We start from the raw sequence: 17,688 nt of genomic DNA, 5'->3' as shown, positions 1-17,688 counted from the left end.
TTCTCCTGGTTTTTGACTAACTGGAACTTGTTATGGTTTTACACTGGATTGTGTACTTGGCTGCATGTTTTTTTGTCCCCATTTTGATTCCTTCTTTACTCCCTCCTTTTGCCCTTTCAGGACAACTTCAGGGCTCAATCTGGCCCAGTCTCTGAAATTCTATGTTGTTATCTTCGGGTATTAGTACCTATTATATCATTGTATTGGCCCTAGTTTGTTTTACATAGCTGAGGTGTTGGGGAATGCTGGCCAAGTTGGATGACTGGAAAAGTAACCAGTACTTGTCAGGTACCGGTTCTGACTTTCATGGCAGAAATGGCCAATGTCCAGTTTCTCTCCATTGTCAAATTTTCTCCTTATTGTGGTTTAAATTTTCACCTATGTTAAAGAAGGTTTCTTTCTCTGTTTTGATTTTGTCTGTGGCAAACTGCAGAATGAACTGCGGCACGATGGCTCAGTGGTTAGCTAGGCTGCCTCACAGCACCAGGGGCCTGAGTTCAAATCCCCCTCGGGCAACTGCCTGTGTGGAGTTTGCATGTTCTCCCCGTGTCTACATGGGTTTCCTCCGGGTGCTCCGGTTTCCTCCCACAGTCCAAAGATGTGCAGGCTGGGTGGATTGACCATGCTACATTTCCCATAGTGTTCAGGAATGTGTAGGTTTGGGAAATAGGTCTGGGTGGGATCTCTGAGGGTCGGTGTGGACTTGTTGGGCCGAAGGGCCTGTTTCCACCCTGTAGGGCTTCCATGGAACTATATCCTCGTCATCTGTGGCTACAGTGTCTCTTCTTTGAACAGTCCCCAGTTGTTAATTATTCTTTCTGGGTGATTTTATTGAGTGCTGTATCCAATTTTGCTGATGACATAAGCTTTTGGGAAAATAAGTCGCGAGGAGTACACCAAAACACGACTAAGGACAAGCACTAGGTAGATGGAGTACAGAATGGGAAAATATATTTATTTGTTTCTGTCGGAATAATGGTAGAACAGAAGATTTTTCTAATGATAGGAACTGTTAAATGTTGTGGTTCAAAGGAATTTAGACTGCCTTATGCACAAAACACAGAAGCATGCAGGTATAACCAGCAATTTGGAAGGGAAATAGGGTGTTTGTCTTTATTGCAAAGGTTTCAGAGTACAAAGATAATGGAAGTGGGGCTTGGTGAGACCCATACTTGGAATGCTTCTCTTAAATCAGATATACTAAACTTTACTGTACGGAATCCTCTGAGGGAGGGCCATCATTTGAGGAGGGCTTGTATATAATAGCCTGTATTTTCTGCAGTTTAGAAGAATGAGGGGTATTTTATTGAAGTGCTCAAAATGCAGAGAGGGTTTGGCAGGGTTCTTGTGAAGAGGCTGCTTTTGTGGATATCGAGTCTCAAACAAGAGGACCTAGTTTCACGATAATGAGACAGATATTTGGGACTGAGTCATGGAGACGTTTCTTTGTTCGGAGAGTTGTGAATCTTCTGCATTCTCTATCCTGGAGAATAACTCTGTTATTGAGAATGTGCAAAGTTGAGAGTGCTAGATTGTTGAATTGAAGGGAATCATTGGATATGGAGATTTGAATTAAGTTCGAGGAGCAGCTAAGATCTTAGTAAATGGAAGAGTAGGCTTAAGGAACTTTCAGCTGTTTTCTGTTTCTGATGCTTCATTCTGTCATGAATGATCCTACAAAATATTGTAGTGATAAATTAAGTAGTTAAATCTTAGCTGGTAGCTCTTCAGCATGTCACTGAATTGATGGAAAGCAGCACTGTTGGAGATGCTATTTTTTGAATGAGGTAATAAATCAATGCCCCAACATCACTCTCAGATGGAAGTAAAAAAATCCATGTCACTATTTCGAAGAAGAGTGAGGAAAGCTAACTGCTGCATCCTGGTTTTTATCAGATCCTTCAGTCAACATCACCACAATAGATTATCTGGTCAATCTCTCAGTGCTGTCTCTGGGAGCTTGCTGTATGTCGATTGGCTGCTGTGTTTCCCGCATTCGAACAGTAATGTCAATTCACTCATTCCACATTGGCTGCAAAGTACGTAAAAGCATTTAGCTCTTGCATAAATGGAAGCCTTTCTTCGTTGCACTAAAAAGAAAAAGTGCAAAAGCTGTTTCTAGAAACGTATTTGTTCTTTACTTAAAAATCTTAAAAATAATGCTTCCTTTTAGTCTTTAAATATGCATTATGGTTTATTTTTGAAGGATTCAATCTGACACATGAAGCAAGTGTATTAATGCTGCAAATTCTTTTTTACCTTTTTTTTCAGAACTAAAATACACTTGGATATTTAATCAGTTTCCAACCTTCGTGGAACAAGATAATCGTCGCTTTGTGTCTCAAAAAACTGGAAACTTATACATATCAAAAGTGGAGGTATCAGATGTTGGTTCCTACATCTGTGAGATCGAGAATACAGTTACTAATAAGAGAGTTCTGAGCCCACCTACCCCTCTGGTACTGCGTAGTGATGGTAAGCATCTTCTGTCTTTGTAACAATGGATGGCTATAACCACCTACTTGGGCAACCCTGAGTGTAAGAAATCTAAATAAAGGTCCAAAATGAAAAGCGTTTGCATTTCTGTCACATACGTTGTTCATGGAGCTTTAAATATGATGGACTTTTAATATGCTTTGTACACAGTTGTAGCTAAATGTATATTTGTAATGTCAAGCACTTTTAACAGTGATAACAAATTATTAATAAGATCATTGGGCATATCTATTTCCCCTCTGTTGGTATAGATTTTGGTCTCCTTTTTTGTCTCCTTTCCTACATTTCCTGTTCTTTCCTACCAACCCCCATCCCATGCCCCTCATAAAAAAGAAGCAAAATGAATAATGGATGGCTGTGTACTTCAGGTGGCCTACATGTAGCTAGTTCCTGTGTGCTGCAGTTAACACGATCACTGGGGATGCAAACATAAATTGTTCAATCATTATCATATAATTTAAATATTAATTTCTTGTTCAGAATGAGCAGAGACCAATATAAAAGAACAAGATGATCAAAATGTGTCCATGATATAATTTATTCATGATTACTGAAAAATGATGACTGCTGAGAACCATCTAGTAAAAATTCATTCAGTGAAAGAAACTACTCAGACATGAAGGGATTATTACTTGTGATGCATTAATGTAGTTTATGTGCAGTGCATAGCTTTTAATTTCTTCAATTCATGAGTGTTTGGGCTTTTACCAGACAATTGGTGCTCAAGTTTAATCCACATTGTGTTAAATATTTCATCCATGAATAAACATCCCTTGAAAAACTTGACCCTGATGGACTTTTTTTTTGTAATTTTCATTCATAATAGTTCTTGTACAAGCGTACTTTTTTTATTATTATTTTGAAGAGGGTGGTGGAGAAAGCTGCACCCTTCATTCTGAAAGAAAAATAGCATTACCTCAAATGGAGTTGAATCCTTGACAAAATTGAATGTTGCAACTAAATTTGTAAAAAGTAATTGTGGTTCTTTAGAGTGTGGTATCAGGTAAATGTTGTGCCAAAGGGTTTCTCATGTGGCAAAGATTAGAAGGACAAAAATAACGTTGTAAAATATACAAATACATGAAATTTTCACCCAAATTTGACTTATAAAATTATGTTATAATGGCATTTTCTTACATGCAGATTTTTTTGCTTAAATAATACTTTCCCATATGTTGAGCTTATTGCTTGTCAACATTTCAATGAAACATCAGAGGCATGTAAATCTGCATGTTTTTAAGCACATGTTTTGCATGTGGACCAAACTGGCAAGACTTTGTTCGTGCCTTATTTCGAGTTGCTCAAAGAAGGTTGTGATGTGCTTCCCCCTTGAATTGGTGCTGCCATTTGTTATTGGTGCTGCAACAATCGTGTGCAGAAGAATATTCCAGGATTTTCAAAGAATGTGAAGTAAGAATGGAGAGGGCAGAGGTAATCAGCAGGTCTGACAGCATCAGTGGAGAAAGAAACAGCATTAATGTTTTCAGTTAAAACTGTGCAGCTGATGAAATAATATAGTCTGGATGGAGACGCAAACAGAACTTGGTTAAATATGAAGCTAAGCATGATGGCAGGCTTTCATCCAATACTGTTCACCCACATTTCTTCTGTGAAACATTGAATCCCCGATATTAAAGCACAAATTGAGTAAGAATGTCTGCAGAAAACAAGCTGTGCAAATTTTGCTTCAACTTCACAGGGAGATGGGCCTTAACCCTCCCTTTATTTCGCATAATAATCAATCCTTCAACTTTTTCTCCCCACTGACAAATTAAGCTTTTGAATGTGATGATTTCTCATTTAGCAAAAAGTCAATCCAGTTTTCGGAGAGTGGTACAAAACAGAAGAAGTGTTGCAAATTGTCAGTACGTCCACTGGTGTTTTGTGAAGAGGTAAACTATTAATATTTCAGGGCGATGACCTTTCATGCTGTTTGAACATGAACATGTAGTTCTGAAGATAGGTCAGCTGTCCAAGCCCTTAGCTCTGTTTCTCTCTCTACATGTGCTGCCTGATCTGCTCAGCTTTTGTCGCATTTTGTGCTTTTATTTCAGGAGTCTGGCATCTGGAGTATTTTGCTGTTATGAGTTCACTAATCACCTGATTTTTGCATTCTGCTTCGAGAGCAATTCGCAAGATGCAGATAGACAAACATGAAGGGACAAATTCAAAGTATTTTACTGTGTAAAACTATTTTGTTTGTCCTGATGATATAAAAAGATATGCAAAATTTCTTAGGTATCTGGTTGCATTGGCATTAAGGAGCTCGATTTATTTTCAACCAGACAACAGCTTGTCTAGATTATGTTATATTAGATTAATGAAGCATTTGTGCGGCAAACCAACTTTACCCATGCCAAAGATAGTAGGGACTGCCGATGCTGGAGTCTGAGATAACAAGGTGTAGAACTGGATGAACACAGCAGGCCAGGCAGCATCAGAGGAGCAGGAAAGCTGATGTTTCTGGTCTGGACCCTTTTCATTTACCCATGCCAAAAACCTTAAATGATGAATAAAATTACAGTTCTTTATATATCCTGCAGTATGACTGATAATATTCACAATAATACACAATTCCATGCAATTGTTTGTGTTTCAGAAACTGTAGAATAAGTTGGCTGAGAGACCAAAATTATAATGGAATCATTCATACAAAGAAAATAAAAATGAGGTTGTTACCGCATCAAATGTGGCTCAAAGGCAATTTTTGAGGAAACGGTATAAGGAATCCTGCAGTTTTGATAATTTAATTTGTTCTGATTTTCAGCGGCTCTTAAGAACCTTTACAACTGATTGAACACTTCATTCTCCCAACCTCATTTTCTGCTACTGCCATTTAAGAAAGTAATTGGTGTCTCTACCACATTTTTTCAAGATAATACTGATGTTCTTATACACACATTCTGAAAATGAAAGGTGAAACTGCTAACACAATTTGGCATTTTAAATGTCTTACAATCTTCTGTGGATTTGTGACATGGAAATATGATACAATGGAGAGAAATGACCAGACAAACTGACAATAAAATTGCAGACTGAACGAAGCTCTTGTTAAATTGACTATGCTCAAAGATGGGCTGCAATTATATGCTTGCATTGATATTTAATTGAATGATACAATCTGCTTCACATTTCAATTTTAGACTTCTTGATAATTATTTGCGATACCTTGAACAATTGACTAGCCATCATTAAGAAATGAGTGTAACACGGTAATGGTATTGGTGTTCATAATTAATTATGCATAAAAACTGCTTTCCGTGCAAGGAAAAATGTAACACTTTGAGTGTTCAGGAGTCAGTGAAGAATGAAGATGCTTCTCTTGTGTTTTAACAGGGGTGATGGGTGAATATGAGCCAAAGGTTGAAGTTCGTTTCCCAGAAACAGTCTTTGCAGCTAAAGGATCAACAGTGAAGCTGGAATGCTTTGCACTGGGAAAGTAGGTTTTCGGATTTTCATGATAACGTGCGGGATCTAATGATCGTTTTTATGATTGATACTTTGCTCAGACAGATTGCAAAATCTTTTCTTCGCAAAACACGAGGACTGAAATTTATTAATGTGCTATATTAAGGCTGCATATGAGTGCCAACAATGCCACTTCTGTCCTGGAAGCTTAAGAGGTAGCGAATCCCTGAGGGTTGCTCAAGGGAAACCTGAGTTGGGGCTCCAGCATTGTGTTTAAAATTGAAATAGAAAGATTTTTAAAAAATTTAAAACATAAAACACCCGTCCTGCTCAGCAGCCCCCAACCCTGCATACTCCCCATGTCACAACCATGACACTCTGTGCCCCTGTATATATCTCTTTCAATCCCGATTATCCCACTGACCTTTTATAGCCCGATGTCAACTGATTTTCTTTAGCTGCCACACTTTTCCTTTCCATTTCCATAAACACTCACCTAAAGTTCCATGGGGAAACCTCAGGGAACATACTGACATGTTACTTATGTCAGGAATTATGGTATAAAAAGCTGTCATTGATAACAAATAAAAAGTGAGGGCATGAAAACTTGTGCTCAATCCCTTGTGGTCACCATCATCATAATTTAATAAACAGTTGGATCAGTTGGTTAGTCAGGCAGCACAACTCCTATATTTTTAATCTAAACAAATACATGAAATTTTTTTTTAGTTTCAGCTTCACAGGTTCATTTCGAGTCATAGAGCCATTGAGATATACAGCACGGAAACAGATACTTCGGTCCAACTCGTACATTCTGACCAGATATTCTAAATAAATGTAGTCTCATTTGCCAGCATTTGGTTTATATCTCTCTAAACCTTTCCTATTCACGTCCCCGTCCAGATGCCTTTTAAATGTTGTAATCGTACCAGCCTCCAACACTTTCTCTGGCAGCTCATTCCATATGTGCATCACTCTCTGCATGAAAAAGTTGCCCCTTAGGTCCCTTTTAAATCTTTCTCCTCTCATCTTAAACCTATGCCTCCTAGCTTTGGACTTCCCCACCTGGGGAAAAGACCTTGTCTATTTACCCTATCCATGACCCCCCATGATTTCATAAACCTCTATAAGGTCACCCCACAACCTCCAAAATCCCAGAGAAAATAGCCCCAGCCTATTCAGCCTCTCCCTATTGCTCAAACTGTCCAACCCTGGCAACCTACTTGTAAATCTTTTCTAAACCCTTTCAAGTTTACAACAAAAGCACGGTGTGGAGCTGGAGGAACAGAGCAGGCCAGGCAGCGCCAGAGGAGCAGGAAAGCTGATGTTTTGGGTCGGGACCCTTCTTCAGAAATCAGTATTCCAAAAGTGGCCTAACCAATGTCCTGTACAGCCACAACATGACCTCCCAACTCCTATACTCAATGCATTGACCGTTGAAGGCAAGCATACCAAATGCCTTCTTCACTATCCTATTTACCTGTGACTCCACTTTCTAGGAACTATGAACCTGCACTCCAAGGTCTGTTTGTTCAGCAACATGCCCCAGGACCTTACCATTAAGTGTATAAGTCCTGCCCTGATTTGCCTTTCCAAAACGCAGCACCTCACATTGATCTAAATTAAACTTCATCTGCCACTCCTTGGACTATTGGCTTGTTGGATGACTTTGCTTGTTCCTGAGTTTATGCACTGTCTGTGCACAAACATGCCTTTTCACAAGCCCAAAGGATACTTCACCTCCACTGAACAATCTGTTATTCCTCTCAAAGGACCGAATCCAAAGGTGCTTTAGCTCTCCAAAAGGCCTGAAATGTGAAATATTCCTCCAGCCCTCAACCCTGTTGCCCTCCTTCATCACCTGTATCTCTGCACATTGGCCATGCCTCATCTGTGCCAATCCATGAAACATTATGTCCTCTATCCAACCCCAAATGTCCTTCATACCCCTATTCATGCCTATTTTTTACCCACCTCCTTTTAAACCTTCACCACCCAAGCAGTTCGTTGTATATTTACAACCACAGAACAAAAAAAAACAAATTGCATCTCTCATAGTTCCATACTACATAACACACTGTAGTGAGAAAAAGACTCTCATTCATCAAAACTTATTTTGCCTCTTGTACACACTCTTGACAGTTTATGACAGATCTTGACACGTTGAAAAAATTGCAAGGGTTTATACATGTTTCCAACACAATCTTCTCCACATTTAACAGACCCAAATAGTCCAAAGGCTACTGACACCTCCCCATCACGCTCTTTAGGATCCCTGACCACCATTTCCAAGGTGTCATTGAATCATATTTGCAGGGATACCTCACCCGTCAAAGGGGTACATGGGCTATCAACAGTAAGTCTTTGAGAACAGACCTGCTCTCACCTAACAGTTTTAGTGGACACAATTTGTCATTTAAATTGCAAGGTTCCTCTGGGAATCTCTCTTGTTCAAATTACAGGCATCCAACAATTTCACTCCAATAAAATGAGAAAGGCATTATCAGAAGTGGGACTTAAGCTTCAGAACTTCTTCCAGCATTTTTGGAAGGAAGGAAACACATTGATTTCATTGGCCAACACATTGATTTCATTGTCCATCACAATGCAAACACTGGATACTTTTTAATCAATTGTTACAATAATGGTTGTCTTCTATTCGCTGCTCATTTGTTGCTTTTAACAATCCTGTTTCAGTCCGGTCCCGACTATTAGCTGGAGAAGAATTGGCAGCTCCTTCTCTGACAAAGTCAAAGTGAACAAAACATACGGTGTTCTTGAAATCACAAACTTTCAGCAGAAGGATTCCGGTACATATGAATGTACTGCTGAAAATTCAAGAGGAAAGAACACTGCGAGAGGACAATTGGTGTTTTATGGTAAGTTTCATAATTCTCTGGAATATGTTTATGAAAGAGTAGCAATATTTGCTGACGATATTGAAAGTATCATGACGAAATCTTACTTTACACTCAAACATAGATCAAAATATACAATGTCATGTGGAAAATATTACAGCAGAAATCAATAGCGTATGTTTCAGCTCAGAAATAGTTTGTAATGTTGTTTTGCACTGGATCCATAGAAATCTTCTCAATTATCCATTGAATATGATGAAAGGAATTTGCATACAACCCTGATGTAGTGTTCTGGCTACAACAGAAAATGGCCTGGTTGTATTGTTGGAAACATAATGTCAAAGGCTTTGTCCCATGACTAGTCTTTCTTTTCTAAGGACAGACTTTCTTCAGCTGTGCTTCCCCCGACTATTTTTTTGTTTCCTGTGTGAATTTTTTTTTCTTAAATTGGGAGGAACATATCTTTGCAAAGAGAATCTAGGCCTGGGTCTCTGATTTCTTCAGGCACTTACTTTGCAGAAACTGAATTATGGCATGCAGGGGACAAACGTTATGTGAGAAAGCAGTGAACGTGTTTTAGACATGCACAGTTTAGAGTGGAACAGTGCTTATTCGGTTATCGGGATATTTGTTTGGACTGTTATTAAACAAAATATGTAGCTGAGTCAAAAGAGATGTTGGGTCAGTTGACCAAAACTTGATCAAAGAGGTATGTTTGAAGCAGGGGTTTCAAGGATGAAAAACAGATAGAGAAGCACAAGGATGTAGGAAGAGTATTCCAGGGCTTGGGACCTAAGCAACTGAGGGCATAGATAACAACGATGGAGCAATTAAGATTGGAGATGCATAAGGGAGCTGAATTAGCTGAGTGTCGGTATCACAGAGTGTTATGGCGAGAGGAGATCACAGAGCTGGGTGATTTGATACCATGAAGGGATTTGAACAAAAAGGATGAAAATTTGAAAGTAGGGGGTGAAATAGGAATGAGACTTGCTGTGAGTTAAGATGTTGGCAACACAGTTTCAGGGATGGGAATGTGGGAGATGAGCCAAGAGCACATGAAACCAAATTATGCTATTGAAAAGTCTACTGACAAACTTTATCTCACCTAATCTGACAAACAATAGCACAAAATGCCACATATAGAAGGCCATGAGGTGACCTGCGCATTGGCTGAATGCAGTCAAAAGAAGAGTAGTGATTTCTTTGTAAACAAATTACATAGGCAAGTGCAATCTTCTGCAACCAGCGTTGAGATTGTCCAAGAATTCAACAGCATCACAAAATAAGAAAGCAGTTCTCCTCTTAAAAACCATCACCGAATGACCCATACCACTCATAAGATAAATGAATTAAAGGGAGATGATGGCGACTTGGGTTATTAGCTTAGTAATGATACAGAGGCCTAGATCATGTTCTGGTACCTTGGTTAAAATCCCGCCATGGCGGAATTGGAATTTAATTAAAATGTGGAATTCAGAATAGCAAGCCAAGTTGATTATCAGAAAAAAACCCATGTGGTTCACTAATGTTCGAAAGGGAAAGAAACTACTGTCCTTACCTGGTCTAGCCTATATGCGACTCGAGACCCACAGTGATGTGGTTGACTGTGGCAATTAAAGATGGGCAATAAGTGCTGGCCTGGCCAGTGATGCCCACATCCTCAGAATGAATAAAATAAATTTTCTCAGTCACTGAAATATTTCCTTTAGGCTTCAACCAAACTGGGCAGATACTTCTCCATTTTTCATTATAGCTTAAAAGTCATCTCAAATGACAATGTACAAAGACTGTAGCAGGCTTTGAAATAACTATAAAAACTAAAAGATGTGACAAGCAGATCCATTGCACAAAGATCTGCAGAAAAGTCATGTCTCCTGCATAATATGACGGATATAAAGTCCACAAAGAACTTCCCTCAATTTTGACATATGCGAGGACATCAAGAAAGGCACATGATGAAAGAACTCATTAGTTTCCAACACATACAATAGAATTCCTTCACTGCATCGTTTTCAGACAAATTTTCCATTGAATCATCCAAAGCATAGGACATTCTAAATAGATTTTAGACTTTGACCTCAGTGCGTGAGTTTGATGGGTGGGTAACTTTGGATGCAGTGTGAATGACAATAAAATGTTCGAGCAGAAGTAGCCATTCAGCCCATCGAGACTGTTCCACCATTCAATAACATTAAGGCAGATCTGATAATCATCAGCTCTACTTTTCTGTCTATTTCCCATAACCCTTAATTCTCAATTTTTAAAACTCTGCCTGTCTCAGCCTTGAACATTCTTAACAACTTAGTCTTGACAGAACCCTGGGATAGACTTCCGTGAATTCTTCACCCTCAGAGAGACAAAATTACTCCTCATTTCTGTCTTAATGAGTGACCCCTTGCTCTGAGACTCTCCATCTGGTCTTCGACGCTCCGCCAAGGGGTAACAACCCTTCCACATCTATGCTATCAAGCCCCCTAAGGGTTTTCTACGTTTCTATAAGGTTTTGTCTCAGTATCCTGAACTCCTGTAAGTACAAGCCCAACCTAACAAATCAATCTTGATTAAGAAATTCCTTCTTTCCCGCAATCAACTGAATGAAACTTCTCTGCACTTGCTCTTTCCTTTGATAAGGGGACCAAAACTATTCATGATATTCTCAGTGCAGTATAACTCATTTCTTGGATAGTAGGAACTGCAGATGCTGGAGAATCTGAGATAACAAGGTGTAGAACTGGATGAACACAGCAGGCCAAGCAGCATCAGAGGAGCAGGAAGGCTGACGTTTCGGGCCTAGACCCTTTTCTGAAGATTTAACCAGTCCATTTGTCTTCTCTATTACCTGTTGAACTTGGATCCTAGCTATTTGTGATATGTGCATGGGGACAACTAAACTGACAGAAAGCAGAGGGTAGGAATCAAGGGATCTTTTTCCACAAAGCAGCTGGTGATGAGTGGAGTTCCACAGAGGTCCTTGTTGGGGCCACAACTACTCACGTTATACATTAATGATCTGGACAGACGAATTGTTGAGGAATTGAGGGCGTTGTTGCAAAGTTTGCAGATGACACCAAGATGGGTGGAGGGACAAGAGGAAGTGGGGAGGCTGCAGAATGACTTGGACAGGCAAGGAGACTGGGAAGAGGAGTGGCAGATGGAATACAATGTGGCAAAGTGTAAGGCTATGCACATGAGTAGGAAGAATAGAGATGTAAACTATTTTCTAAATGGGCATGTTTTCGAAGATCTGAAGCACAAAAGGACTTGCAATTTCTATTTCAGGACTCTTATGGTTAACATGCAGGTTAATTTGGCAGTTAGGATGACAAATGCAATATTAGCATTCATTTCAACGTGGCTAGAATACAACAGCAGAGATATACTGCTGAGGCTATATAAGGCTCTGGACATCTGGAATTTTGTGAGCAATTGTCTGAGGAAGGACGTGTACTCGTGTTGGAGGGGGTCCGAGGAGGTTTAAAAGAACAATCCCAGGAATGAAGGGTTCTTCATATGAGGAGCGGTTAATGACTCTGGATCTGTGCTCTGAGCTTAGAAGGATAAAGGTGGGGACGAGATTGAAACTTACAGAATACTGAAAGGAGTAGACAGAGTGGACACAGAGAAGATGTTTCCACGAGCAGTAGAGGCTGGATCCTGAGGGCACAGCTCAGAGTGAAGAGACAACCCTTTAGTACTGAGGTGAGGAGTTTCCTCAGCCAGAGGATGGTGAATCTGTGAAACTCATTGCTGCAGAAGGCTGTGGAGGCCAAGTCGTCAAGTGTATTTAAGAAAGAGACAGATAGGTTCTTGATTAATAAGAGGATCAGGGGTTATAGGGAAAATGTAGGACAATGGTGTTGAGAAATATATCAGGCATAGTCGAATGGTGGAACAGACTTGATGGGTTGAATAGCCTAATGGTCTTATGAGCTTCTCTCCTGTAGTTTTCTGAAATCTTTCTCTGTTTAAATAATATTCAGCTCCTCTATTCTTCCTTCCAAAGTGCATAAGCTCACGTCTTCGCATAAAAGGGGTTGGTTAACTCAGTTGGATGGATGACTGATTCCGAGTGCTTCAGAGTGATGCCAACAGTGTAGGTTCAATTCCCAAAGTGGCTGAGGTTATCTCTTTTTCAACTTCTCCCTTCACTCGAAAGAGAGAGAGAGAGAGAGAGAGACAGCAGCCATAGGGTTTGCTTGGCTTTTGGTGACTTGACCTTTATTTCTTGTGCTAAGTTTTTACTACTCAATTAACCTGTCTATATCTCTCTGGCACCTCTGTATCGTCTTCATCCCTTGCCTTCGCATCTATTTTTGTGTCATCTGCAAACTTAGCAATAGTACATTCATTTCCCTCACCCTTGTAATTAAGGTGTATTGTCACTAATTGTGGATCCAGCACCGATCCCTGTGAAACTTCACTGATTACTCATTGCCCCTTTATCCCAACTCTCTCTTCTGTGAGTTAGCCAACATACTCTGTCCATGCAATATGCTACTCATTCTCCTTTACCTATCCTGCTTGTTATCTCATCCAAGAGTTCGAGTAAATTTGTCAGGCATGAGATCCCCTTCAGGAAGCCATGTGACTACTTGATTATAGAAATAGCAAGGACTGCAGCTGTTGGAAGTCACAGTTAATAAAATGTGAAACAAAGTTGCTGGAAAAGCTCAGGTCTGGCAGCATCTGTCAAGAAAAAAATCAGAGTTAACATTTCAGGTCTGGTAAGACTTCCTCAGAATGATGATTTTGACCCAAAACATTGACTTTTCTGCTCATCGGATGCTGTCTGACCTGCTGCGCTCCTCCAGCTCCACATTTTATAGACTCATACTTGATTATGGTATGTGTTTTTAAGGGCTCTGTTACATCTTTTAAAATAGACTCTAATGTTTTCTCCATGCCAGATGGTACGCTAACAGGCCTGTAAATAGCTTTTCTTTTGTCTGTCTTCCTTTTTGAATAAACGTGTTACATTAGCAGTTTTCTAGTCCTCCGGGACTTTTCCAGAATCAAAGATTCTTGGATGATGACTACCAGTGAATCCACTATCTGAATAGTTACTTCCTTGAATTTCCCTCAGGTCCCAGGGATTTACAGGCCTCTCACCACATTAGCTTATGGAATTTATTTCAATCCCTTTTTTTTAAAACGCGTGATTAAATAGTAATGTGTAATACTATTTGTGACATGTACCATGAAAACTGATGCAAAATATTTATTCAGTTCCTCTTCCATTTCCTTGTCTTGTATTACCAATTCCTCAGCCTCATTCGCTTTGGGGTGCATGTTCATTTTGGCCTCTCTTTTCCTTTAAGAGGCTCTTGCTCTCCATCTTAATATTACTTGCAGGTTTGCCCGCAAAGTTTATCATCTTGATTTTTTTTGTTAGCTTTTAAAACTTTTCCAATTCTCTGGCTTGCCACTGCTCTTGGCTACATTTTGTGCTTTTCTTTCAATTTGATTATATACTTAACTTCCTTGGTTAATCATGATTGGTTGATCTGCTTCCAAGAATCCTCCTTCCTTGCTGGGACATACATTTGTTGTGAGTCATGAACTATTTTCATGAACATCTGCAATTGGTCATCAGGTATATTTTCTGCTAACCTCTTTTCTCAGACTACTCCAGTCAACTCTGTCCTTGACCATATGTAATAACCCTTATTTAAGTTTAGCACAATTGGTTTTATCCAAGTTTCCCACTCGAGCTGAATGCTAAATTGTGCCATCTTAGTGTCACTGTCCCCTAGGGAATTCTTTACTTGGTAATCAGTTATTGAACTTGCCTCATCACACATTACCAGATCCAAGTAGCTTGGATCCACAACATATTGTTCCAGAAATTATCTGGAATACAGCTTATGAATTTTTCCTCATGGCTACACCTGTCAAAGCTACTCCACCATTGTTTGCTTTCTGCTTGTCCTTTCACAATGTCAAATATTGCTGACTATTTAGTTTCCAGGTTTAATCTCCTTGTAACCATGTCTCCACAATGGTTGCAATATCACATCTATTAAACTTGATCTGTCTCCTTAAATCATTTGTTTTGTTCTGAATACTGCATGTGTTTCAGTAAAGAGCTGTTAATTTTGCCTTTTTTGTTGCGATGATTTGCCACTGAACCCATTTACTGTTTGTTTTTGATGATTTTGCCCTCTGTCCCCTTCCTGTTCAACACTTGGTATCATTATCTAAGTAGCTACACTGCAATTCGGCCATCTCTTTCTCTTTGTGAGCCTATGTATCCCCATGTCCAGAACCACACATCTAAATGTTTTCAAGCCCTCTCGACAGCCTTGTTATTAGATTCACCTGGGAAATGATCCCAGACAGTTCAAGTAAAGCTCCACCAGAACAGTTCCCTTCTACCCCTACCTACTGATGTCAATGTACCATAAACTGAAACCCATTTCTACCTCACACATCTTTGAGTCATACATTTAACTCCTTGACTTTATTTATCTTGTGCTGTTTGTCCTTGGTTCTGATAGTAATTCTGAGCTTTTACCTTCGAGGCTCTGCTTCTTACTTTGATTTTGAACTGTTATAAGTTATTTAGCAAACCCTCCTTTGCAGTCCTTTCAATATCATTAGCACTACGATGGATGACAATAACTGGATTGCTCCTTTCTTGCTCCCAGTTCCTCTCCAGCATTGAGGAGGTGTCCTGAACTCTGGCACCAGCAGGCATTACAACCTTCACAACTCACACAGAGAACAGCATCTATTTCCCTAATTATATTGTCCTTCAGCACTACTACATTCCTGCATCCTCCCTGTAACTTAATTGCTTCCCTGTATCCTGGTCAGTTTGCTCGTTGTCACTGCAATCCCTACTCTCGTCTACATATTAAATGGTCCAGGAAACTGTCCCCTGTCATAATGTGTCACAATGTCTGAGCACCCAACTCAGATCTGTACTTTCTTCAGCTGAAGTTCCAACGGGGCTCACAAACTGCAGTTGTAACACACCATTCGACCTGCCATTTTTTATCAGTTTTTAATTGTTATTAATTAATCATTCCAATATCCCTGCCCTTCATACTTGATGAATCTTCACTCTTTACACTTGATTGCAACTTTTCATGAATCACTACCAATAGTCAATCTGAGAAGCTACTTTTCAACAAAAGAGAGACCAAGAAAGATTGCAGACCTGAACAGAAACTGAAGACCTTACTTTGACTTGAAATACTCACCAATCCTGTTCACCAATAAACTGCATTGTTTAGGCAAAAACAACTATTATCACTCTCTTGCTTCATCTTCACTCTTTGAGATGCTCAAGTGTGCCATTCTATCATAAGACATTTTTAAGTGTTAAGTCTAACAAAGTTGGCTACTTAGATGTGCTCCCAATCCAAAGGGTTTAATGAAGATCCAGTTTCAGCTGATTCTTTGTCAAGCTTCTCTTTCCGTGGATTTCACCTTAATGCAAACAATGAAATAAATTGGATTTGTACAAATTGAACATTTGGAGACTGACTTACCCAAAAAGTGCATGTGATGCATCAAAGGCTGAATGCATTAAAATTCCAAATGCTGAAGTATTTGGAGGATAGTAAGAAAAAGAACATCAGAGCCTGTCAAAAAACGTTTGTGTATAGGTTTAACTGCAATCTCAAATGGGGTAAAGCTATCTCTTAAAAAGAATTGCTACGACTGGGTGAGAAATAAACATTGTTTCAGGATATAGGGTGCAATATACATTGATTTGGTAATCAGTTCAAGTACAGAGGCCTCATTCTAACACTATTTTTCAAAAAAATCAGTTGGATGCATAACACATAGACCATTAGTTTGAAGTTCTGCCATTAAATATGCTCCATTATGTGATTGAATTCTTAATGCTCCGAGGCTACTTAGTCCATGATTAATCCTGTAAACATCACAGTTCAGGTTTTGCTCTTTCCAAAGCATGCCAAGACATCTTACAGTTTATTGAACTTGCTGAGAACACATTGTGGAGAGGGCATCTTGAAATTGTTACAGATTGACTCAAATTGTAATAAGATATAGGAGCAGAATCAGGCCATTTCGCTCATCAATTCTGTTCCACCTTTTGATCTTGTCTGACATGTTTCTCAACCTCATTCTCATGCCTTCTCCCCGTAATCCTTGATTCCCTTATAATCAAGATCAATCTATCTCTGTCTTCATTGCACTCCATTACTTGGCCTCCACAGCCTCTGTGGCAATTACTTCTGCACATTCACCGCACTGTGGCTGAAATTCCTCCTCATCTCAGTTCTAAAGGGTCACTCCTTCACCTAAGGCTGTGCCCTCAGGTCCTCATCTCTCCTACTAGTGAAATTGTCTTCTCCACAACCACTCTATCGAGGCGTCTCAGTATTCTGTAAGATCTAATAAGATCCCCCCTATCCTTCTCAACTCCATCAGTGATCCTCCCTGAATCCGGTGATTCCTGAAAAATCACCACAAATGTCTCGACTGTCTCCTTAGCTGTCTCCTTCCTAACTCTGGGGTGCAGTCCATTTAGTACAGATGAAGTCTAAAAAATACGTACGTCATTTTGTTAATTAACAATTACTTCAGGTCTTGGTATTGTATAGCCTTCTGGAAGTATGGAACTCCATTGTTGGCTTTGTCCATTCCGCCTCTGCAAAGTCGCATTTGTTGCCTTCATTATGGCATTTACTGAGAGCTATGCTGCCTTTTTCTCTAATCGGATAAATACCCATTCACCACTGTGATAAATGAGTTCAGGAGCTGAGGGGCCCTGCGTAGAACCCAAACTGAATGTCACTGAGCAGGTTATTGCAAAGCAAGTGTGTTGTTTGATAGCACCATTGATGACACCTTCCATCACATCACTGATGATTGAGAGTAGTCTGATGGGATGGTAATTGTCTGGATTGGATTTGTCCAGGTTGGATTTGTCCTGCTTTTGGTGTAT

At 39.7% G+C, this 17,688-nt stretch overlaps 1 protein-coding gene across 4 annotated transcripts in view; it reads left to right on the top strand.

The window, feature by feature from the left end:
- Positions 1 to 17,688, top strand: part of LOC109914264 (contactin-4-like) — a 1,378,312-nt gene that overhangs the window by 734,239 nt on the left and 626,385 nt on the right. For all 4 annotated transcript variants that reach the window (XM_048606641.1, XM_048606645.1, XM_048606643.1 and 1 more), the window contains 3 exons: positions 2,272 to 2,475; positions 5,833 to 5,935; positions 8,602 to 8,783. In XM_048606641.1, the coding sequence (XP_048462598.1) occupies positions 2,272 to 2,475; positions 5,833 to 5,935; positions 8,602 to 8,783 (489 nt within the window). The remainder of the gene's footprint in view (positions 1 to 2,271; positions 2,476 to 5,832; positions 5,936 to 8,601; positions 8,784 to 17,688) is intronic.

This window comes from Rhincodon typus, chromosome 16 (assembly GCF_021869965.1).
Source record: "Rhincodon typus isolate 14 chromosome 16, sRhiTyp1.1, whole genome shotgun sequence".
In the NCBI taxonomy this organism is placed as follows: domain Eukaryota; kingdom Metazoa; phylum Chordata; class Chondrichthyes; order Orectolobiformes; family Rhincodontidae; genus Rhincodon; species Rhincodon typus.
Note: the sequence above shows the minus strand (reverse complement) of the source record. Positions and strands in the feature narration are given on the sequence as shown.